General features: G+C 41.0%; 1 protein-coding gene across 1 annotated transcript in view; it reads left to right on the forward strand.

Moving 5' to 3' along the window:
* Positions 1-24,811, forward strand: part of PNPLA8 (patatin like phospholipase domain containing 8) — a 70,745-nt gene that overhangs the window by 24,626 nt on the left and 21,308 nt on the right. The window contains exons 3-8 of the mRNA XM_056573927.1: positions 6,859-7,008; positions 8,699-8,850; positions 9,001-9,095; positions 14,291-14,462; positions 19,056-19,113; positions 23,137-23,331. Of these exons, the coding sequence (XP_056429902.1) occupies positions 6,859-7,008; positions 8,699-8,850; positions 9,001-9,095; positions 14,291-14,462; positions 19,056-19,113; positions 23,137-23,331 (822 nt within the window). The remainder of the gene's footprint in view (positions 1-6,858; positions 7,009-8,698; positions 8,851-9,000; positions 9,096-14,290; positions 14,463-19,055; positions 19,114-23,136; positions 23,332-24,811) is intronic.

A 24,811-nucleotide genomic window follows, 5' to 3' on the forward strand; every position in this document is an offset into this window, starting at 1 on the left:
TAGATTTTGGGTGTAAGGCCAAGGGTTTGGGAATTGTATTCCAGAGAACTGATGCAGCAGGAGCAAAGTCTTGGATACAGGAATGAGAGGTTCGGATTATAGAAGATGTTAGTTTTTGATCATAAGCAGAGTGGACAGTACATGTAGGATAGTAGACAGAGACGAAGGAGAAGATGTAGGGGAGTGCAGCACTGTGTAGTGACTGACACGGGGGAGGCATCAATGTAACGTCTGGAGAGGAAGGTGAGTTTGGCTACGGCATTTAGAATGGACTGAAGAGGGGAAAGTTTAGAGAAGGTAAAATGTATTTGTAAAGACTTACAATAGTCAAGGTGAGATTGAATCAAAGCAGCAATGAAGAATTTTATCTATAGTAATAGTAAGAAAGGGACTGTATATAGGGTGTGAAAATAAGAGAGTCTTGCATAACTATAAGACAGTGAGTATGCTGCCCGGGAGTTATGGTAGTACCACACCCTAAGATGGGAATGTCAGGTTGAGGTAGATCAGTTTGGGAGAAGAAAAAAAGTTTTATTTGAGAGAGATTCATGGGGAGATTTATCATTGCTTTTAGAGCATTTTTTTGTCTATGATTTGGTGCAGTTCAGGCGCAAGCAGCATATTTAGCGACTTTTATGCGTCTTTTAATATAGACAGTTTCACTCTTTTTGCCTACCCGTAGAACTTTTTCTTTTTGCCCATGCTGTGGTCACGTATTTATCATTTGTGACTTTTGTCAAATGTCGCTATTTTGTGCGCAAAGCTACTTTTTTAGGTGCAAAGCTACACCACCTACTAGTAGGCATGAGAATCACTTCTACCTTCCACAATTCAACCTTTAACCTCTTGTGGGTGACAGCGTCCCACTCCCCTTCTATGACACACACTCAGGAGCTGAGCGCAGGTCATAGCTGGGTGGTCCTGGCAGCCATCTGCCACCAGGACCCATCTCTAATGCCAGACATTACCGATCATTGTGATGCCCGGCCTCAACCCCTTAGACACCGCTATCAAATTTGATTGTAGCTTCTAAAATGCAAGTAAAAATGTCCTGGCAGCTCTGTGAAAGTAAATAAAAACACCTAACCTGCCAAATTCAGGACCCAGGAAAGTGTCTACTCCCCTCCCTCACAAGTATCTAGAAAAAGTGTATGTGGTAGAGCGTTTCCCTCCACAGCAGAGCTGCGCAAAATTCATCATCCTGATGCACCTTCTTAATAAATAAGATGCACGCTAGTCATACCCACCACCCAAATAAACGTGGGGAAATAGCTCTACCATAGACATTCTTTGCTAAATCTGGGCCTTAGTTTCACATATAGGGAGGGTGTGATGTTTGAGACAGCAGAGAGACAGTCACTGGTATTTTGTAGGAGTACATGGGTGATGTCAGGGGAAGGGGTATAGAGTTGGGTGTCATCAGTGTTGAGATGGTACTGGAAACCAAATCTACTGTTTTTCCCATTGGGGCTGTGTAAAGTGAAAAGAGAGGGCACCTGAAGAACCTGACAACAAGGGGAAGAGGAGAAGTAGAGTACATTAAAGGAGGGAAGCAATCAGAGAGGTAGGAAGGAAATCAGTAGAGAGCAGAGTCCTTGAAGGGGTAGTTCCATGTAGGAAAATGTATCCCATTTCTAATGGATATGGGATAAGTGTCTGATCATGGGGAGTCTGACACCTGGGCACCCGCCAGCATTTGCTCTTCTGCTTTCCAATCTGCTTGCTTCTAAGCCTTTGGCTGTCTGAGCATGCTGGGAGTTGTAGTTTTACACCTCACCTCCTTGATTTCATCAGACATTTGTCATGTAGATGGGTCATTTTCTACAGCAACACCCAAATATTCCTATGATTCCTTTATATACAGCTTTTATTCCCTGCATAGTTATGTGGAGCTGCCCTGTGGTCTACATTCTGATGTAACAGTTTCCTGACTAGCACTGAATGACTAAGACCGTGTCTGCCTGCCTGGCCAAGTCAGGTGGTTTTCCCATAGTAATGAAGTGGCAGACATTTCCGTCATATACAATTGATGAGAATTCAGAGATCATTGTACTTCTGAGAGAATCCTGGGCTTCATTTAGGACAGTGTTTCCCAACCAGGGTGCCTCCAGCTGTTGCAAAACTACAACTCCCAGCATGCCTGGACAGCCGAAGGCTGTCCAGGCATACTGGGAGTTGTAGTTTTGCAACAGCTGGAGGCACCCTGGTTGGGAAAAACTGATTTAGAAAATGGATGAGCTGGGTATAACTTGGCAGAGGAAAATGTTATCCTGTACAAGTGAATGTGGGTAAACCACCAGCATCCATATCGGCCCAGATTTATCAAACTGTGTGAGAGGAAAAAGTGAAGAGATTTTTCCACAGCAACCAATCACAGCTCAGCTTTCACTTTACCTCAGCTGGTTAGCTGAGCTGTAATTGGTTGTTATGGGAAAGTCACTCCACTCACACAGTTTGATAAATCTGGGCCATCAACAGTACAAGATTGTCAGAAAAGAAATTCTATATTAGGCTGCGTTCACACGGCGCGTGTAGAGACGTCCCGTTCTTCTCCTGTCAAAGATAAAAACGTCCTTTAAAAAAAAACAAAAAAAAAAACGGACAATAACGGATGCAAACGGATGTTATCTGTTTGTATCCATTATCGGTCAGTTAAGAAACCCCCCCAAAAAACATTTATTTTTTTTCGGAGCATGCTCAGAAGTAAAAAATCATCGAAAAACACTTTGAAAACACGGATGAGAACAGATGACATTAACCCCTTAATGATGCCGGACATAAATGTACTTCCTGGTGAGCTGGTACTTAAAGGGTACCTCTCATCAAATAAACTTTTGATATATTTTAGATTAATGAATGTTGAATAACTTTCCAATAGTATGTTAATGAAAAATATGCTTCTTTCTATTGTATTTTTCCCGATCAGTCCTGTCAGCAAGCATTTCTGACTCATGCTGGAGTCCTAAACACTCAGAGCTGCCAGCCTGCTTTGTTCACAGCCAAACAGGCTGTGAACAAAGCAGGCTGGCAGCTCTGAGTGTTCTCCTTTGTGAACAAAGCAGACTGGCAGCTCGTAGTGTTTAGGACTCCAGCATGAGTCTGAAATGCTTGCTGCCAGGACTGGTAGGGAGACCCCTAGTGGTCATTTCTTCAAAGTGGAAAATTAAATAGAAAGAAGCATACTTTTTAATAACATGCAATTGTAAAGTTATTCTGCATACATTAATCTATAATATATCAAAAGTTTTTTTGATGAGAGGTACCCTTTAAGACACCAGGACGTACATTTACGTCCTATGCATAACCGCGAGCATCGGAGCAATGCTCGGGTCATGCGCAGCAGGTCCCTGCTGCTGATAGCAGCCAGGGACCCACCGGTAATGGTCGACATCCGCGATCGCGCAGATGTCCACCATTAACCCCTCAGATGCCGTGATCAATACAGATCACTGCATCTGCAGCATCGCGGTCACTAAAATGGATGATCGGATCGCCCGCAGCGCTGCCACAGCGATCCGATTATCCAGAACGGCAGATGGAGGTCCCCTCACCTGCCTTCGCTGCCTTCCACTGGTCTTATGCTCTGGTCTGCGATCGACTATGTCCTATATATAGCACTGAACAGTATTAGCAATCAAATGATTGCTATAAATAGTCCCCTATGGGGACTATTAAAGTGTTTTTTTTTTTTTTTTTAAAAGGGGGAAAAAATACCCTGCCCCAATAAAAACGTAAATTTTCCCATTTTCCTTATTTCACCGCCAAAAAGTGTAAAAAAAAAAAAAAAATATATAGCTATTTTATATACATATTTGGTATCGCCGCGTGCATAAATATCCAAACTATTAAAATAAAATGTTAATCATACCGTACGGGGAACGGTGTGAACTTAAAAAATAAAATAAAATTTAAAAAAAAGTCCAAAATTGCTGCTTTTTTTATAACCGTTTATTCCAAAAAAAATGTTTATAAAAAATGTATTAAGTTTTATATAAGCAATTATGGTATCAATAAAAAGTACAGATCAGGGTGCAAAAAAGGAGCCCTCATACCGCCGCTTATACGGAAAAATTAAAAAGTTATAGGTCTTCAAAATAGGGGGTTTTTAAACGTACTAACTTGGTTAAAAAGTTAGTGTTTTTTTTTTTAAGCGCAACAGTAATAGAAAAGTGTGTTATCATGGGTATCATTTTAATCGTATTGACCCAAAGAATAAAGAACACATGTCATTTTTACTGTAAACTGTACGGTGTGAAAACGAAACCTTCCAAAATTTGCAAAATTGCGGTTTTCTTTTTAATATTTTTTTGGTTGCGCCATACATTTTATGGTAAAGAGAGTGATGGCATTACAACGGACAACTGGTCGTGCAAAAAATAAGCCCTCATACTAGTCTGTGGATGAAAATATAAAAGAGTTATGATTTGAAGGCGAGGAGGAAAAAACGAAAACGTAAAAATAAAATTGTCTGAGACCTTAAACGGTAGCTCCCACCATCACTTTTTTTTTTTTTTCTGTCCCTGCCTATTACCCATCTATCCCTAACCTCCTCCCTGCCTTTAATTTGCCAGGCTTCAACAAGTCAGAATTCATTAGTGACGTCACTGCCGAATGCATTCGGCCACTAGGAGGGCGACCCCTAGTGGCCGAATTTAAAAGTGATTTTAAACTGTTTTAAAATCACTTTTTTTTAAATTAAACTATATTAGAGATATGTTGTAGTACTTAAGTACTACAACATATCAATTTTTTGTTTTCATGACAGTGCCCATTTAAGGCCCAAATGGGCTGAGTCCTTAAGGGGTTAAAGGCTCATCCGTTTTCCATAGACTTCAATGTAAAATTTACTGTATCCGTTTTTTTGACGGGAGAAAAAATACTGTATGCACAGTCTTTTCTCCGGAAAATGAGCGCAGACGGGTGCAAACAAATGTGAAAGGATTGTAAAAAAAAATCCCATTGACATCAATGGGATTATTTTACAACCATTTGTAATCCGTTTACAAACAGCAACAACGGAACCTAAACGGGGAAGAGAAAACTGGGACAGATGGCCGTGTGAACGCACCCTTAGTTAGTCTGATCCCAGGGGTTCAGGGCTGTATCTTTCCTATTCCGCTGCACACACAAGTGTATACATATGATGGGAAGACGGAACACATTCTCATGTAGGGTACGGCCGCCTCTGTACATTATGGGGCTTTTGATGTGGCTTTGTTGTTGCACAGTTGTAAATGTAATTTGCAGTTGCAGATTTTGCTATAGAAATACTGCAGATCCTCAGCCAAATACGCAAAAAAGCTTTTTAATTGAGCATTTATTTCAGAGGAGAAATCTGCAACAGATCTGTGGTTTATCTGCGACATGAATTGGGATGCTACACAAATTCACATTGCTGCTGCTGTAAATACTGTGCATTTTATGTGAAAAATCCACCGCATCTGTGCCACATGTGGCCTTACTCTTTTTCCCTCACAAAAATCGAGCCTATCAAAATGGCCATTTTACAGGAGAAAGAAAATGGCTTTAAAGGGAGATGTGTTTTGCGACATTTATATCCCAAAATGTGTCATACATTACGTGCCAAAGTACAGATGTATTTTACGGCCCTAACAATTACATCCATAAAATGAAACTGTGCGGGAATAACATGCTGTTTTCATATTGAAATCCGTAGGAAGCAAAACCATTTAAGAGATGTAAATCAACCATTTTTAGCCTAGTGCTTCAGTGTAACCCAGCACCAATAGTAGTCCTGTCCCAGTATATGGTTTACTATGGGCTTATATTATGGTTCATATATATAGCAGCTACGAGCATTTAAAGCTTACCGTATATACTCGAGTATAAGCCGAGTTTTTCAGCACCATTTTTCGTGCCGAAAATGTCCCCCTCTGCTTATACTCGAGTGATGAGGAAAAAAAATATAAAAAATCGCAGGCATACCGGTGGGGGTGGCGAGGGGATGGGCCGGGCCGTCCATCGTCGCCAATCTATGCTGCAGGGACCGTCCGGCTTCCAGTGGGGAAGGTGAGCCGGTCCGGCCCATCCATCTTGACCAGGAGGCCCTCTTCTCCGCTGCAGGCCTACCCTGGACTTGTGACGCTGCATTGACGCCATAGTGCAGGGATGTCCGTGTGAAGCAGACGTCAGGGGCGTCCCTTCGCGGCGGCATCAATGCAGCGTCACTAGTCCAAGGCCAGCCCACAGCGGAGAAGAGGGCCTCCTGGTCAAAATGGATGACCCGAACCGGCTCACCCTCCCCACTAGAAGTCAGACGGTCCCTGCAGCAACGTTGGACGGCTGCTAGGGAAGGACCAACAGAGCTGAAACTGGGGAGGTGAGTAGACAACAAGAGAGGCTGGCCTGGATGATGACAGGGGGTATGATGGGGACCTGGATAATAATATGGGGGGCAAGGGGGATCTGTATGATGCGGGGATGAGGGGGGTCTGGATGATGACAGGAGGGATGAGGGGGGGGGGTCTGGATGATGAAAGTGGGAGGCGGGATGATGACAGAGGAGGGCGGGATGATGACAGGGGGGATGATGTATTTCCCACCCTAGGCTTATACTCGAGTCAATAGGCTTTCCTGGGGTTTTGGGGTGAAATTAGGGGCCTCTGCTTATATTTGGAACGGCTAATACTCGAGTATATACGGTATATGTAAATAGTGTTCCAGATGTAAAACTTTTTATTGAAATAATTTTTGTGAGTCTTGGTACATCCCAGTTCACGTCAAGGAAGTAATAGAAGTATTACCATTATGATGATCCTTATGAGATTTCTCTACGTTGTGTCTACTTACTGACAGGTAGAGGGATTTAATGCATATGTCTTACTGTGTTCCTTCTAGATTATTGCACGTGTGAGCGTCGATAACAGAACAAGATCTTTAGTTCAGTCACTGCAAAGAGCCTCTGACCGAAGATTATGCATTAATCGTGTTGAAGAGTTGAGCTGTCACCTTCTAGAGTTTCCCGAAACCAGAGGAGTTGCAGTTAAGGTATAAAGTGATTGTGGTATGGGCAATGTATTAAAGGGGTACTCCTGGGGGGGGGGGGGGGGGGGGGCAACATTTTTTCAAATAAACTGTTGTCAATCTGGTGAACAGATTTGTAAATTACCTTTCTGTAAAAATCTTAACCCTTCCAGTACTTATCAGCTGCTGCATACTACAGAGGAAGTTGTGTAGTTCTTTCCAGTCTGACCACAGTGCTCTCTGCGGACACCTTTTTCCATGTAAGAAACTGTCCAGAGCAGGGACATTTCCCCGTAACAAACCTATCCTGCTTTGAAGAGTTGATATGAAAAAAAATTAGTTTTTTCGTCTGGAGTACCCCTTTAAGTAGGACAATGGGGGCAATTCTTCAATGTGGTTTAAGATTAAGAAAGTCATTGCATCCTGTTCATCGGTTGTAATATTTTTTTTTAACCTTTTTCAGTGTGATAAGAAGTCTGCTGCTGGAAGCAAGTGCTGCACTAGGCTGTCTTTGGAAAATAAAATAAATGGAACAGTGGCTGAGCTTACACGCTGCTGCTCCATTCACAAGGATATGGGTCCCCTATCTTCTAGTGCAATGGTCTTCAAGCTGCGGACCTCCAGATGTTGCAGAACTACAACTCCCAGCATGCCCGGACAGCCGTTGGCTGTCCGGGCATGCTGGGAATTGTAGTTTTGCAACATCTGGAGGTCCGCAGGTTGAAGACCACTGTACTAATGGTTAGACCACTCGCTAAACAGATTCTGTGGGTAGAGATACGTTACTCTTGGGATGACCCCTTCAAAATTGTTGTCTCATCACAGACATTGGTGAGATAAAATAAAGGTTGAGCAGCACCCTTGTATCCATAAGGTTGGCTTGATCCATTTTCCCACTCCACAAGAAGTCCAGGAAAAAACCACTGAAGGCTACCCTCACAAATTTAGTGAAGATTAAAGTGTAACTTAAAGGGGTACTCCGTTCTAAACATCTTATCCCCTATCCAACGAGCTCTGTGCACCGATTGACTAGGGTGCCGCAGCGGAGATAACTGGGTCCCCAGCGGCGGGACCCCCACGATCTAACATCTAATCCCCTAGCCTTTAGATAGGGGATAAGATGTTTACAGCGAAGTACCCTTTTAAAGGGGTACTCCCGTGGAAGACTTTTTTTTATTTTTTTTATTTTTTTTTTATTTATTTATTTTTTTTAAATCAATTGGTGCCAGAAAGTAAACAGATTTGTAAATCACTTCTATTAAAAAATCTTAATCCTTCCAGTACTTTTTAGGGGCTGTATACTAAAGAGAAATCCAAAAAAGAAATGCATTTCCTGTCATGTCCTGACCATAGTGCTCTCTGCTGACCTCTGCTGTCCATTTTAGGAACTGTCCAGAGCAGCATATGTTTGCTCTTGGGATTGTCTCCTGTTCTGGACAGTTCCTAAAATGGACAGCAGAGGTCAGCAGAGAGCACTGTGGTCAGGAAATGCAATTCTTTTTTGGATTTCTCTTTAGTATACAGCCCCTAAAAAGTACTGGAAGGATTAAGATTTGTTAATAGAAGTGATTTGATGAGTGTATTATGTTATAGTGCTCTATATCCTACGTTTTTTTTTATTGTGTTGTATTTAAAAAAATATTTTAATGATCAATACAAGATATTACTTGACATTTTTCCATAAATTGTATTTTTTATTTTTTGTAAATTGTAGGAAAAAGCTATTCCTTACTTACTACGACTTCGCCAAGCACATGATGAAACCCTCCGAGCTGCTGTAAGAGAGGCTTTAGCCCTGATTGGTTACAATGACCCTGTAAAGGGCAGGGGAATAAGGGTGCTCACCATCGATGGTGGAGGAACCAGGTAAAAATGGAACTGGCTTATTACACATATGACTTTTGTGAAATATCTGAGAGGCGGTAGACAATCTCTACCCTGATGTATGAACAGTATGTCATTCTTCAGCAAACAAAAATGTAACTTTGTGATATTTCTTCCCCTATTTTGCTGCAGAGGGATCGTAGCACTCCAGACACTTCGGAAGATAGAAGAACTGACCGGGAAACCAGTGCATGAGCTTTTCGATTACATCTGTGGTGTCAGCACAGGTAAGAGGACACTCCATTACCAAGCTTATGTTTTACTAGCACCGTCATGTTTAATCCCTATGCATTATACTGTTTACTGCAAGAAAACAATTGCTTGTATCAACACCTTTGTTCCACTTCTATGTGCAAATAATATAGTCGCAGTTGTGGAACCTTTTAAGTGACTGTGAAATAGTTAATATGTCAGCAGGGGAAGAGGAGTAGTAGCCTCTCATTAACCTGTGTAAACACAGTTGTATGGACTGAGGGACAACCACATATATAAAGGGACCATGGTGTTTTAGTGGCCAAACACAGTAGGATTCAAGCACTTATAGTCCATTTTTAATTTTTACAGAAATAAGTTAGAATGATAATCCAGTAGTCAGTATAGAAATATTGGACATGTTCCTCTAACACCAATTCCTGTAAGTGATGGAGGTAAATCCTTTATTATGCTCTTATCTTGCATCAATATCTCATAAAATAGTAATTTCATACTGTTTGCTCTATTATCAAACATCATTGCCACAATTGTGATAGTCTAGATATCTGGAGGGTGTTTTCTTAAAGATTGCTGCATCATTACCAGAAGTCCATTCAGTCAGATATAGGGTAAAGGGGTTCACTCATCACAACAAGTCCTGTTGATTTGCCTTTTAGGGGTATGTAGAGGGAGGTCCCCCAATCAGAATTCCCTCTGTGAGCTACAACAGGGAACTGCTTTGTGCAAGGAACTACTTTTCTAGTGGATTTAAAGGGGTACTCCGGTGGAAAACATTTTTTTTTTAAATCAACTGGTGCCAGAAAGTTAAACAGATTTGTAAATTACTTCTATTAAAAGATATTTACCCTTCCAGTACTTTTTAGCAGCTGTATGCTACAGAGGAAATTATTTTCTTTTTTTTTTATTTCTTTTTTGTTTTGTCCACAGTGCTCTCTGCTGACACCTGATGCCCGTATCAGGAACTGTCCAGAGCAGGAGAAAATCCCTATAGCAAACCTATGCTGCTCTGGACAGTTCCTGATATGGGCCTCAGGTGTCAGCAGAGAGCACTGTAGACAAGACAAAAAAGAAATTTAAAAAATAACTTTCTATGTATTATACAGCAGCTGATAAGTACTGGAAGGAATAAGATTTTTTAATAGAAGTAATTTACAAATCTGTTTAACTTTCTGGCACCAGTTGATTTAAAAAAAAATGTTTTCCACCGGAGTACCCCTTTAAGCCATTCTTATATTATGAAGATGCCCATTAAAGGAGTACTCTAGTGCAGAGTATTCCTGCTCCGTCCTGCCCGGGCTGCAAAATAAATGAAAATGAACCATCACTCACCTCCCTGGGCTCCCACGGAGCGTCACTACAGCTGATCGGTCCTCCGGTCCATCTCCTTCATACTTCCTGGTGTAACGAAGCGCCACATGGCGCTCAGCCTATCGCCGGCCGAGGCGGAACATCGCGGCGGCCGGCGATAGGCTGAGCGCCATGTGGCGCTTCGTTACACCAGGAAGTATGAAGGAGATGGACCGGAGGACCGATCAGCTGTAGTGACGCTCCGTGGGAGCCCGGGGAGGTGAGTGATGGTTAATTTTCATTTATTTTGCAGCCCGGGCAGGACGGAGCAGGAATACTCTGCACTAGAGTACTCCTTTAATATAAATGGGCATCATGTATTACTACATATACCCTGCATCGGTCCGTGCAGAGAAAATTGCCTAGTTAGACAGAGCTTCCCTAGCAAAATGGGTATTACTCAGCAAGCAGTTCTGAATTTCAACCACAGCTATAACTAAATCCTGCCCTTTACTAACTCAGTGGACTCCGCAGAACATTCAACCTGGTTACCAACGATGATTTTCCAGAAAACATTTCTGTTTAATATTCATAGTAACGCAGACAGAAAATATGACCATATATGCAAAGCCCATACTAGATAAAACCCAGCAATATAATGTACCAGTGTAGACTTTACAGAACAAGTTACGCTCCAGTCTGTTTAAGGCAGTGTTTCCCAACCAGGGTGCCTCCAGCTGTTGCAAAACTACAACTCCCAGCATGCCCGGACAGCCGAAGGCTGTCCGGGCATGCTGGGAGTTGTAGTTTTGCAACAGCTGGAGGCACCCTGGTTGGGAAACATTGGTTTAAGGGGTTTTCATTAGGTATGGAAGTAATATATGATTAGTTTCTGTGATACATTAGATTTGGTTCTGGTTGTTTCTATAAATAGCTGCTAATATTTTATTAATGCAGAATATGTGGGCTGCAGATAGTCTTGTCTGTGCACACTAGATGGCAGTGTAATAGTATTTTTTTTATATTCTTATTATGAACATTTTCAGCCTTTTTTCCATGCTTGTGTGATTCTTGAGTAATGCTTTTGACATGCCTTTTGGAGCTAATCATGGACAGTATGTTAAAATCAGGGACAAAATGTTAAAAGAATGCGGTCTCTTCCTTAATATAGGTTTTATATGGAAAGTCTGCAAACATATTACGACATTTTTGAAAACCTCCTTGGAGAATTGGGCATCCTTTTGAATGCAGAAATCTAGTATCTTATTTAATACATTGTGTAGTATAAAAAATGGAATCTAATGGTTATTGGATTTTTTACAATCTCATTTGTTGGAGATAAAGGACACTTGAGGCCAATTTATCTCATATGAGTAACAATTTTTACCATAGAACCTTAAAGGAGTTGTCTGGTGAAAAATAACTTATCCCCTATCCATGGATAAGTTATAGATCGCAGGGGGTGCGAGCGCTGGGGCCCCCTGCGATCTCCTGCACAGGGTCCCGGCAGTCGGCTGGAAGGGGGATGTGCCATACCCCGCACAGAGCGTCGGCCGACACGCCCCTCCATGTACCCCATGGAGATAAATAGTAACATAGTAACATAGTTCATAAGGTTGAAAAAAGACCAGAGTCCATCTAGTTCAACCTATAACCCTAATGAGTCCCTACTGAGTTGATCCAGAGGAAAGCAAAAAAAACTCATACTGGAGGTAAAAATTCCTTCCCGACTCCAATATGGCAGTCTGAATAAATCCCTGGATCAACGTTCTGTCCATATAGATCGAGTATACAATGGAGTGGGTGTGCCGGCCGCGGCTTCCTGCAGGGTATGAACGTCCGCTTCCGGCAGACTGACGAAAACCCACTGCGATCTATAACTTATCCCCTATCCCTGGATAAGTTCTTTTTCACCAGACTACTCTTTTAACATCCACATTATGAGCAAGGAATCTAAAACACTTATGTAATATCATAGCTACCTTGACTTTCTCATACGGGGATAGAATGAATGACTTGGTTTTAAAGAGAATGTGGTTATATTCCCTGCTGCATTCCTTTATAGTTTTAGGAGTCCAGTGGGTGGTCTTATTCAGTGATTGACAGCCGTCACTCTATAATCACAAATACACAGCTGTCAGTCATTTAGTAGGACTGCCTACTTGACTCATAAGTCCAGAATAAGATGAGATTTAACTTTTAAATTTAAGTTATACTGAATGTTTTTCCACAAAATATGGGCCAGAATCACTTTTTGTGTCTAATTCTTAGACATTCCAAAAATGTGCCAGATTTATCACAATGGCTCAGGCTTTTAGACTACACAGTCTGATAGTCTCAACTTTAAAGATATGCCAGATCTATTTGTTGGTTTAGCCAGGATTAGAAAAACAGAGATGTTATTTATAAAACAGCACCACACCTGTCCTCAGGTTGTGTGCGGTATTCCAGCTCAGTTCCGCTGACATGAATGGTTGGAAAGGTTAAATTCAAGTTCTCAGGTGCTGATCAGATGCGGTAGATAAGTAGGGACCCAAGGTTTTTGTCCAAAAAGCTGATTTAATAGCACAAACGTAATGTGTTTCCGGTCCGGAATGGACCCTTAGCTTTACCGAAGATATCCTGAGGAGAATGATATCTTCGGTAAAGCTAAGGGTCCATTTCAGACCGGAAACGCGTTACGTTTGTGCTATTAAATCAGCTTTTTGGACAATAACCTTGGGTTCCAAATTATCTATCGCATGTGATCAGCGCCTGAAAACTTGAATTTTACCTTTCCAAGCAGTATCCACCGGACCAGTGTCCCTGATTCCTCTGGACAAGCTACGGCTGCAGATCGGCGAATCATAAAACCAGATGTCTACTGAGGTCTTGTGTTCTTAGTACAACCCTAAATGGGGAGTGTAAAATCATTGCATTGTCATTTATCCTCAACATATTACACTAGGGGTGCGTATCCCTTTTTCTCTTTTTCCCCCTTGTGCATTGACATGAATGGAGCCAAGTTGTAATGACACACACGACCTGAAAGCAGGGATGGTGCGGTTTTTGGAAAAAAAATTTGCTGTGTTTTTTTATTCCTGGATAGCTCCTTAAAGGACAACTGCAGTGGTACACATTTATATATGCCCGTGCCCAGGCCTCAAAAATAAACGGAATAAACTCATACATACCTTCCTACGAGCCCCCGTTGGTCCGGCACAGGCCTCATGGTCCGGCAGTGCTGACGCCATTCCACTTCCTGGGGACAGGGATGCCGCAGAGCCGTCGGCGTATCACCGGCCATAGCGATGTCCCGCCCCGGCCTGTGATAGGCTGAGCCCACTGTCATGTAAGGAGCTCTGGCCGGCTTCTTACATGACAGTGGGCTCAGGCTATCACCGACAGGGGCGGGACATCGCTATGGCCGGTGATACGCCGACGGCTCTGCTGCATCCCCGTCTCCAGGAAGTGGAATGACGTCAGCACTGCCGGACCGTGAGGCCTGTGCCGGACCAACAGGGGTTCGTAGGAAGGTATGTATGAGTTTATTTTGTTTATTTTTGAGGCATGGGCATATATAAATGTGTACCACTGCAGTTGTCCTTTAAACTGCAGCACAATCTTGTACCAGAATCCTAGCTCACTGTGTCTCTTGTTAATCCACTTTTATCCAAATCTACACTTTTTTTAAATCTGTCATCCCAGGGTAAGTGTCCTAAACACATACTGAATGTAGTGCACATCATGTACTCCACTTTTGTGCCAGAATTGTGTTGCATTTTTATGTCAAGGTAATTTTATGTTCTATAAGGCACATTATATATATATATATGTGTGTGTGTGTGTATATATATATAATATATATATATATATATATATATATATATATATATATATATATGTATATGTATATGTATTTTTATATTTTCTTCCTTACTAGGGGCTATACTGGCATTTATGTTGGGTTTATTTCACATCCCGCTTGATGAATGTGAAGAACTGTATCGTAAATTAGGAAATGATGTCTTCAAGCAGAACGTTATTGTTGGAACAGTTAAAATGGGCTGGAACCATGCCTACTATAATAGTGAAATGTGGGAAAAAATGCTAAAGTAAGTATGCTGCTTTTTACCTATTATCTTCACCAGAGGGCACACAGTGTCACCAATACATTACTATCAATACATTCAGTAATTCATAACCCCTTTTGAGGGCAGGAGCTACATGTTCATTTTTTTGCAGATTTTCTGTGCATTTGACAAATTGCTGCCAGTCCTATCTGCACTAACCTTTTTTTCTGCCTTGTGAGGTCTGAAAAACCTTTTTGATATGTTATATGTTAAAGTTTAACCTTTTGATATGTTATAGAGGCATGTCAGAAGTTTTGAATGATTGGGGTCTAGGTGCAGAGACCTCCAGTGATCAATATATACGTAGACAAAATGAATGGTTCCCCGTAGACCAAGATAGCTCACCTTAGCGGATCTAAAGCAGTATTACAAAAAGGAAAAATAAGGTGCTGTAAAACGTAGCTTTTAATTTTGAACACGATAAAATTTCATCCAAAATTCTGTTTCATCCCGCCATCTAGATTTATTCACCAATACTAGATAACATATTCATTGATGGTATAGAACACTTGATCAACTATGATGCCTAATTATAAGTTATACACTATAGAAAAGGAAGAAATAGCCCCATACAGCACACCCAATGCGTTTGTTTTCTATAATGTATAACCTGTAATTAGGTATCATTTTTGATCAAATGGTTCTATACCATCTATGAATATGCTATCTAGTATTGGTGAAAAAATTTAATTGGCGAGATGCAACTGAATTTTTACCAATAATATTTTTTGGTTTGGTAATGGAACCATTTTTTCTCAATCATTTGTGATATTGGGGGAAATTTTATTGTGTATACTATTAAAAGCTAAGTTTTACGGCACCTTATTTTTCCTTTTTGTAATACCTCCAGTGATCACTAAGATTAAAGGGAATCTGTCAGCTGTAGATCATGCTCAAAGGAGGCATTTCTGAGCTGCAGCATGCATGCCTTCTTCCTCCCCCACTCTTCCTGTCATTACTGACTGATGCTTTCAGGACTGAACCCTGTACTGAATGTCGGTCAAGGCAAGGGGTTGGAAAGGGTGGAAGTGTGCAGGTGTGCATGCTGCAGCTTACACAGCCTCCTTGACACTTAGGCTCTGAGCATGATCTATAGATGACCGATTCCTTGTTAAAAACAGAAGTGCTGAACTTAGTGCTGTGTTGAATCACTTGCTGACTGTCTATTAGCCTGTCTTCAGGAAAAAAGACGAAACCGTGCAAAGCACTTCTGCCATTTCAATGTAGTGATCGGTTTGTGCCTCAGCAACTAGTTTCCAACCAAACAAAATTTCTGTTAAACTTTGAAGGGTTTTACGGTGCAGATGTTTTGGATGAGTAATGTTTTTTCAAATCCGCTGCATTCTTTATAGATCTCTGATCTGCAGCTGATTTTTTTAAAATATTCTATATATTTATTTATTTTTTATTTATATTTTATTTCCATACAAAGAAAAAAACAAGGATACCTGCAAAAAAAATGCACATGTAGCATCATAACCTAAGGGGAATTCCAGAGGAAAGATTCTGATACATAATATATATGTGTGTGTGTGTATATATGTATATATATATATATATATATATTCATACACAGTATTTTCTTTTTATTGTCATCTTGCTATTACTGTTCTTCTTCTTCCAGTTTTTTTAACCTGCCATGTCCAAGCATGCAACGTTAAGGCCTAGTTAGTTATACAGGTCAGCAATGTAGGGCAGCTTATAATGAGGAACACCATCCTTTAACCTATCACCTGGGAGGAATATAAAAAATAGTTTAGTATGCATAATTCATAAAGGAGAATTAGGACTTGGATATGATAAAGCAAGTCAATGTCACATAACAGCAACGTTTATATAATTAAAGATCTGAGTTACATGGCATTTACCCTTGTGTTAAAGGGGTTTTGCCTTCTTATAACCAATTGTAAACTTCTGATATGCCATTACTTCAGGAATCCTGAAATATATCTTCTTATCCAGAGAGTTTATATGCAGCATTGCTGACACTACCAAGGAGAGGAGATGACAGCTATTGTGCCTGTTCTAGTGGCCGGTGAAAAAGCTTCATAACAAATAAAGCAAGATTCCACCATAACTTTAAAAAAGTGTTATATTATTATTTGTAATACTTTTGTTGTTCTGTCATGGCTATTAACTCCTTAAAGGGGTACTCCGCCCCTAGGCATCTTATCCCCTATCCAAGGATAGGGAATAAGATGTCTGAACGTGGTGGCCACCCCCCCTCCCATAGACTTTCATTAAGGGGTGGGGCGTGACATCACGAGGGGCGGAGCCATGACATAACGAACCGCCGGACCCTGTATCGTGAGTCATCACCCACGGAGCAAACGTAGCTCCGTAGAGCTGATGACTTGGGGTGCTGCAAGAGAGATCGTGGGGGTCGGCAGCGGGTTCCCCGCGATCAGACATCTAATCCCCTATCCTTGAATAGGGGATAAGATGTCTAGGGGTAGAGTACTCTTTTAAGGACAAAGCCAATTTTATTTTTGCATGTTAGTTTTTTCCTCCTCTCCTAAAAATCATAACACTCTTTTATATTTTTATCCACAGACTAGTATGAGGGTTTGTTTTTTGCACAACCAATTGTCCTTTTTAGTGACATCACTCATTTTACCATAAAATGTATGACACAACCAAAAATATATTATTTGTGTGGGGAAATTGAAAACTGCAATTTTGTAAATTTTGGAAGGTTTTGTCTTCATGCTGAACACTTTACGGTAAAAATAAAAAAAATTTCTTATGATACCCGTGGTTACATGCTTTTCTATTATTGTACTGCTTTTAAAAAATCTCAAACCTTTTTAACAAAATTTGTATGTTTAAATTCACTCAATTTTGACCACCTCTCCCTTTCAAATTTTTTTCGGATATGGGGCTGTATGAGGGCTCATTTTTGCGCCGTGATCTTTAGTTTTTATCGGTACCACTTTTACGTATATGTAACCTTTTAATTGCTTTTTATAAAAATTTTTGGGAATGAGATGCAACAAAAAAGCAGCAATTCAGACCTTTTTTTTTTTTTTTTTTTACACTTTACCATATGGGATAATTAACATTATATTTTGATAGTTCAGGCGTTTACGCACGCAGTGATGCCAAATATGTTTTTTAATGCTATTTAGGTAAATGGGGGAAAAAGGGGCCATTTAAATTTTCAGTGGGGGAGAGTTTTTTTTTATTTTTTTTTTTTTTTAATGCACTTTTATGTTCCCACAGGGGACTATTTATAGCAATCCTTAGATTTTTGATAATGTACATCCTGGTTCGATAAGTTTACGTCCTGTGTCCTTAAGGGATTAAAGGGCTTTTGCCATGATTAATAGTTTCAAATAATTTTTATACCATTTTCAAAAAAAATTAAAATAGAATGTGTGTGTATGTATGTGTATATATACAGTACAGACCAAATGTTTGGAGACACCTTCTCATTCAGAGTTTTCTTTATTTTCATGACTATGAAAATTGTAGATTCACACTGAAGGCATCAAAACTATGAATTAACACATGTGGAATTATATACATAACAAAAAAGTGTGAAACAACTGAAAATATGTCATATTCTAGGTTCTTGAAAGTAGCCACCTTTTGCTTTGATTACTGCTTTGCACACTCTTGGCATTCTCTTGTTGAGCTTCAAGAGGTAGTCACCTGAAATGGTTTTCACTTCACAGGTGTGCTGGCGCGGAGGAGGAGGACGTGTGATGGTGTGGGGGTGGTGACACTGTTGGGGATTTATTCAAAATTGAAGGCATACTGAACCAGCATGGCTACCACAGCATCTTGCAGCGGCATGCTATTCCATCCGGTTTGCGTTTAGTTGGACCATCATTTATTTTTCAACAGGACAATGACCCAAAACACACCTCCAGGCTGTGTAACGGCTATTTGACCAAGAAGGAGAGTGATGGGGTGCTGCGCCAGATGACCTGACCTCCACAGTCAACGCACCTGAACTCAATGAAGGCAAAAGGGCCAACAAGTGCTAAGCATCTCTGGGAACTCCTTCAAGACTGTTGGAAGACCATTTCAGGTGACTACCTCTTGAAGCTCATCAAGAGAATGCCAAGAGTGTGCAAAGCAGTAATCAAAGCAAAAGGTGGCTAGAACCTAGAATGTGACATATTTTCACACTTTTTTGTTATGTATATAATTCCACATGTGTTAAAGGGGTTGTGCGCTGCCCTAATTTTTGGAGCTCCGCTCACAGCGTCCGGAAGTTCATTACTCCGAACGCTGTGTGCGGGCTTCCGTGTTCGCGGGCGTGATGTCACGCCCGGCACCTCGCCCGCCCCCTCGTTACGTCACGCCCGCCCGCCCCCTCTACCAAAGTCTATGGGAAGGAGGCATGACAGCGGTCGCGCCCCCTTCCCATAGACTTTCATTGAGGGGGCGTGCGAGACGTCGCGAGGGGCCGGGCGTGTAGTCACGCCCGGCAGCTGCGAACATGGAAGCCCGCACACAGCGTTTGGAGTAGTCAGACTGCCCCCCCGCCCCCCCAATGATTATACACTTACCCTCAAGTTGTTTTTTACTTCTCTTATTTATCAATTATATTTTTCTTTCTTAAAGGGAAAGAATGGGCTCTGACATTATGATTGAGACTGCAAGAAATCCCTTATGTCCTAAAGTAAGTACTTTAGTGCTCTGTTCTTCTATTGTATGATGAGATTGTATAGCTATAGCTTGTTTAGGGAAGAATTTGATAAATTTTTGACAGAAGATCTGATATTTGAATGTTTATTTAAATGCGTTTGCTGTATAGTGCCCATCAATTTCAATGCTCCTTATCTAGACCTACCTTAGGAAGAATTGAAAAGTACACAGTTTCTGTAGTTAAAATGGATATACCGCCTAGATAAAAAAAAAAATTTTTAACAGATAACCTTAATTCTGATATAATTTGGCTCTTATGTAGTTTTGAAAAAAGACAGCTTAGGGGCGACCTAATAACTATGTATAAATATATCAGGGGAAGCACAAAGATCCCTCCCATGACCTATTTGTAGCCAGGACTGTATCTATAACAAGGGGGCATCCTCTATGATTAGAGGAAATAAGATTTCTGCACCAGCACAGATGGGGTTCTTTACTGTAAGAGCAGTGAGACTGTGGAATTCTCTGCCTGAGGAGGTGGTCATAGTGAACTCTATACAAAAGTTCAAAAGGGGCCTGGATGCATTTCTGGAGAGTAATAACTTTACAGGTTTTGAATACTAGATATATAGAGACAAAATGATGTTCCAGGAATCTATTTTTAATCCCATATATGGAGCCTGGAAGGAATTGTTCTCCCCCCTGGTATAGGGCAATTGACATCAGCCTCATAAGGGTTTTTTGCCTTCTGTGGATAATGACAGAAGGGACACAATAGGGATATAGGTTGACCTTGATAAACATTTGTCTCTTTTCAACCTTATGAACTATTATGGTGGCAGCCATCTTGCCTGAGCTGTTTCTAACAGCATTTAGAGATATGCATTACAGCAACCCCTATGGACTTTAGAGCTGTTGTAGCTGTTAAAAGTAGCGGGACCTAGACAATAAGAGCCACATTTTTGTTGGGGAGGTTTTTTTATTTTGGTGCATGACATGTAGCTTATTATCATGCGTGATTAATCCTTTACTGTACCCTTCCCAACCTGTACATAGAGGCCATTGGGTATAGTGCATCATCTGTCTTATGGTGGCATAGATGATAATAGTATCTTTTTAATAGCCATTGACCTTACCAAAGAGCTATGCAATTCCTCTGTATCGAATAGCTTTTTCTGCACTATCCGTACAGCAAATAAATGTAAAACTGAAATATACAGCCTGAACGGAGGCCAGACTGGGCCATACGGTTGGCCTCCCTATATAGCTACATTAGGGATAAGGCAAGATAAGGTTGTTATATAGGTCTTCACGGGTAGCATCATTTTTACCATTGATCTGCAAATTCTCTGGGAACTCAAATCAAAATTCTCCAGTTTAGCATGTGGATTTTCTGTGGATTTTAGCTCTGCCACACTGACAGGGATAAAGATCCAAAACAAACCTGCAACATAATGGACAGTTTTCTGTCACTGAACCATTTGGATAAGACCTCTAAAATCTTACCCATCTACCTGCTTCTGTAATCTGCTGTGGTTTTTCCTATGCAATTGCACAGGTAAAAACTGCAGCTTTTCTATGTTGTATGAAAAATTGCACCCTACATACTATGTATAGCATAGACCAGCAGGGGCTGGGGCCATTGACAGATTCCTGAGTCTCCATTCTTGGCACATATAAATGTATTACTATGCAAAAAGAACACTCAGTCTATTTCCGGAGTCATGTCTGCACAATGGAAAATTCAAGATTATTTATTCTTTCTAGACAATCATCGGAATATTAGAAAAATGAATATTTCTGCTGCTTTCTGTTTCACAACAAAGGGAGCTTTTGTCTGAGACAGTTGTTTTCCAGCTTTGAAAAGCATCACTTACCCTTAAGTGGATCAATTATTCATTTAGTATAATACAACTGTGGGATGGGGAGTTTATTCACGGCTATGTTCTGCTTTATCAAGTGCTGATGTAATGCTGTTAAGCTGCAATACAACACAAAGGCCACTTTATAAAATGTTACATTACAAATAGTCACTCAATTGATGGAGGCACCAGACGTACTGTGATTCTGAATGTCAGCCACTGCGTATGCACTTCTGGAAAAGTTCTCGTTGAGCCTTGCTTCCGTCTTCTAAGACATCCTATATTGACTATGGCGGCAGGAAATGCTGGATCATCATGGGAACCTCACTCTGACGTAGACCATTCCGAATGACTGTAGTAGTACACATGCTCAGCAGTTTGGATAGCATGGTATTTAGGGGATGCAACTTCATTACCATGTTAGTGTAATGGATTTGTACAATATTGATGTACAGTCAAGACATTTACAATACATTAACATTTTGTAACTGCCCATTACAAAAAAGCTAGTTTATGAAAAGAACTTAACAGAAATATTAGTATTATGCTCAGCGTAGTAAAGTTACAGACACCTACACTGTCATTTGTCACATGACAACTATACAGACTATGCATTTTTATTTATCTGGACTTATGTGATAATTAGGTACACCATCATGTACAAAATTAGTACTCCCTTCCAACGATGACCAGTTCCATAGTCAGCCCGGTGTTAATAATCTATGTTCTCACATGCTTTTTGATGGTAGCATCATAATATGCTTTTAGTTTCGGTTTTTAGTCCTTCGGATGCCACCATATGTGCATATTATAAAAAAGGAAAAAAGGTAGAAGTGGTACTGTTTAACAAAACGGTGCAGATAGATTCACGCTAGGAAGCGCTTCCTCTGGCTTGTTCTCAAGCCAGAGGAAGTGCTTCCTAGCGTGAAACAGGTCGCTTGTCTTTCACTCCTCCACGTCCATTGTCTATGTCTCTCCAGATGAACATCTTGGATTAAAATCTACATTTTTTTCTTGCATTGATTGTGGGTGAGTGCGATTTCTCTTCACTTCTCTATGTTGGATCATATGTCCATATTATGCTTGTGTGAATGCTACCTAAAGCTCGGTGCACGCGTTGCAGATTTGATGCAACCAAAACATCACTGACATGTAAGTCACCACTGTTTACAGTTTGAAGCTAAGCAGCAGTTTTACTTACAGTTGCATGCAGCGTATTATAAAAGACATAAAAAACTTGAGGAGATTAGCTTCATAGACCCAGTCAAGTAGTGGCAAAATAGCAGTCAGAGACAGTGACACAGAAGTAGGGCTTCTCCTGCCTTTTATTTTCCAGCATTTAAACAAATACAGCCTTTACAATGAACACAAAAATAAATTCTGCTTGGCCGGAAAATCTTCCCACTCTGTACAGGTGGCTTACTACAAGCCATCCAATAAAACAGTCACCACAAGGTAAATGTCCCCTCTTTGAAGCTGCACATCTCAGGGCTTCATCAGGTTCCTCACAGACCCCTCAGTGCAGTTGGTTACAACTCAGTATAAATCTGCCTCAGCACCTGTGCTGACCTGGACTGGCCTAGGAAGAAAGGATGACATACCCCAGTACCAGACTTGCCAAAAATCCAGGCCCAATAAAAGGACTTAACTAATATTCCTGACAAGACGTAGCTTGTGTAGAAATATTATTACCTATTCCAGCTTTCCTTAGATGGGAAATGTGCTTCCTGTAATCTGGTGTCCACATACGACAGGTACTTTGTGACAATTCTATGTTCTTTTCTATGTGTTCAAATTATTGTTGCTAAAGGTAGTTCCACATGTTTTGTTTTTTCTCATATCTATTTCATATTTCAGTTTTTCGGTAACATTTGTGACATTTTATTTATTTTCTGCTTATCCTTTCTATTTAATAAGTAGATACAGTCATATTCCTATATAAATAATTTAAGCCTTTGAAGAGTGTGACATTTGTATGAGCCATTTTCTAAACAGTGCCTGGATCTTGCCTTCTAGGTTATACTAATTTTTGGCTTTGAAGCTTCAGGGAAATCTGTGTTTGGGAATCTTTTTCCATTTAGTTAATTTCATTCTCAGTTTGTGACATTTGTATAATTAGGCCTGAGGAGGATAATAGTTTTATTAAGCATGATCGGCCAATGTCATTCTGCAATGTTATCTTGTTATTGTTGTAGGTTTCTGCGGTCAGCACCATAGTAAACAGAGGAATACCGTTAAAGGCATTTGTGTTCAGGAACTACAACCATTTTCCAGGTGTTAAGTCGCCTTACATCGGAGGTTGCCAATATAATCTGTGGCAAGCAATTCGAGCCTCATCTGCAGCACCCGGGTACTTCCAGGAGTATGTCCTTGGAAATGATTTGCACCAGGTAAGTCCTTGTAAGAACCTTATTACTGTCTTTTAGCCTCATTCTAGCATATTGTGACCAGACACAACTTTTGTTTGGCATTTTTTTGGCCGAAGTGTGTGTTAGTATAAATACTTTTTATTTGGCATTTCATTCTGTGTTTCAAGTCATGTGATTTTTATCATGTGACACAAACCTTTCTATTGAAGAATTGCCAGAGGGGCGTGGAACTTCCTTAAAAAGCATGTATGTACACATGGGCCCTCATTTACTAACAGGATCCCGACACTTTTTGTCGGGTTTTGCGCCAGAATTCTGTCTGCGCCAGAATTTGCGCCACAACCCAACAAAATCAAAATCACTCAGAGTGAAAAAAAAACGACAAAAGGGGTGTTTTTCCCGACAAAAAGAGAAAAAACCCTCCGAGTGGGAAGAAAACTCACAGGAAATCACAGCTGTCGGGAAATTACTAAAAACTGAGTAAATCCTGCTACCCGCAGCATGGAACAGGGTCTATTCCTTGTTGGGGTAGTAGTACAGGGGCTGAGGGATAGATGCGCGGTAGGGGTCAGACATATGGATATATGTCTGACCCTCACAGCATCTATATATTCAGGTGCCGGCTCACCGCTATGAAGGACACATAAAGCAGTGCAGGGAGCGGAGGCTCCGCTGCTGCTGCCAAAAGCTTACTTGTCATTCATAGCGGTGAGCCGGCATTTGTATATGTATGTATATATATATATATATCCATATGTCTGACCCCCACAGCATGATATGCAGCTGCTGCCCGCTATGAATGACAAACTCTTAGCAGCGAGAGCGGGCAGCAGCCCTCCGCTCCCCCGCTACTAGAGTTTTCATTCATTGGCAGCCAGGGGAGGGAGAACATTAAGATTAATATGCGCAGCTTGGGGGGGGGGGGGGGCAGTGTGTGTGTATGTATGTATATATGTATATATATATATATATATATATATATATATATATATGCGCAGCGGGGGTCAGTATAGATATATAATAGCACTGGGGGGGCAGTACTTTTATTCAAGCGCAGCGGGCACTAAGTTTGATATAGCGCAGCAGGGGGAAAGATATATAGAAACGCTGGAGGGGTCAGATATATACCCCCCCCCCCCCCCCAGCGATTCTATACATCTTTGCCCACCACAGCGCTTCTATATTAAAACTCTGCCAGGAGCCCTGATTGGCTCCTCGGTCCCGGCCATTCAGGGCTCCTGGTGGACTGTTGGGGAATTTAAAAATGAAAGTTTACAGTACATTGCAGGGGATCAGAACATGCCGCCCGCTCCCCTGCTTAATAACATCTGATCGGATTGGTGCGATCAATCCCTCAGCCCCTGTACTACTACCCCCCCCCCCCCAACATGGAACAGACCCTGTTCCATGATGGGGGTAGTAATACAAGCACTAATGTAGTCAGAATTTGCAGAGGCTTTTTCTGTCCCACAGAATACATTTTGTGCGACAGAAAAAAAAC

This window comes from Hyla sarda, chromosome 4 (assembly GCF_029499605.1).
Source record: "Hyla sarda isolate aHylSar1 chromosome 4, aHylSar1.hap1, whole genome shotgun sequence".
NCBI lineage: Eukaryota > Metazoa > Chordata > Amphibia > Anura > Hylidae > Hyla > Hyla sarda.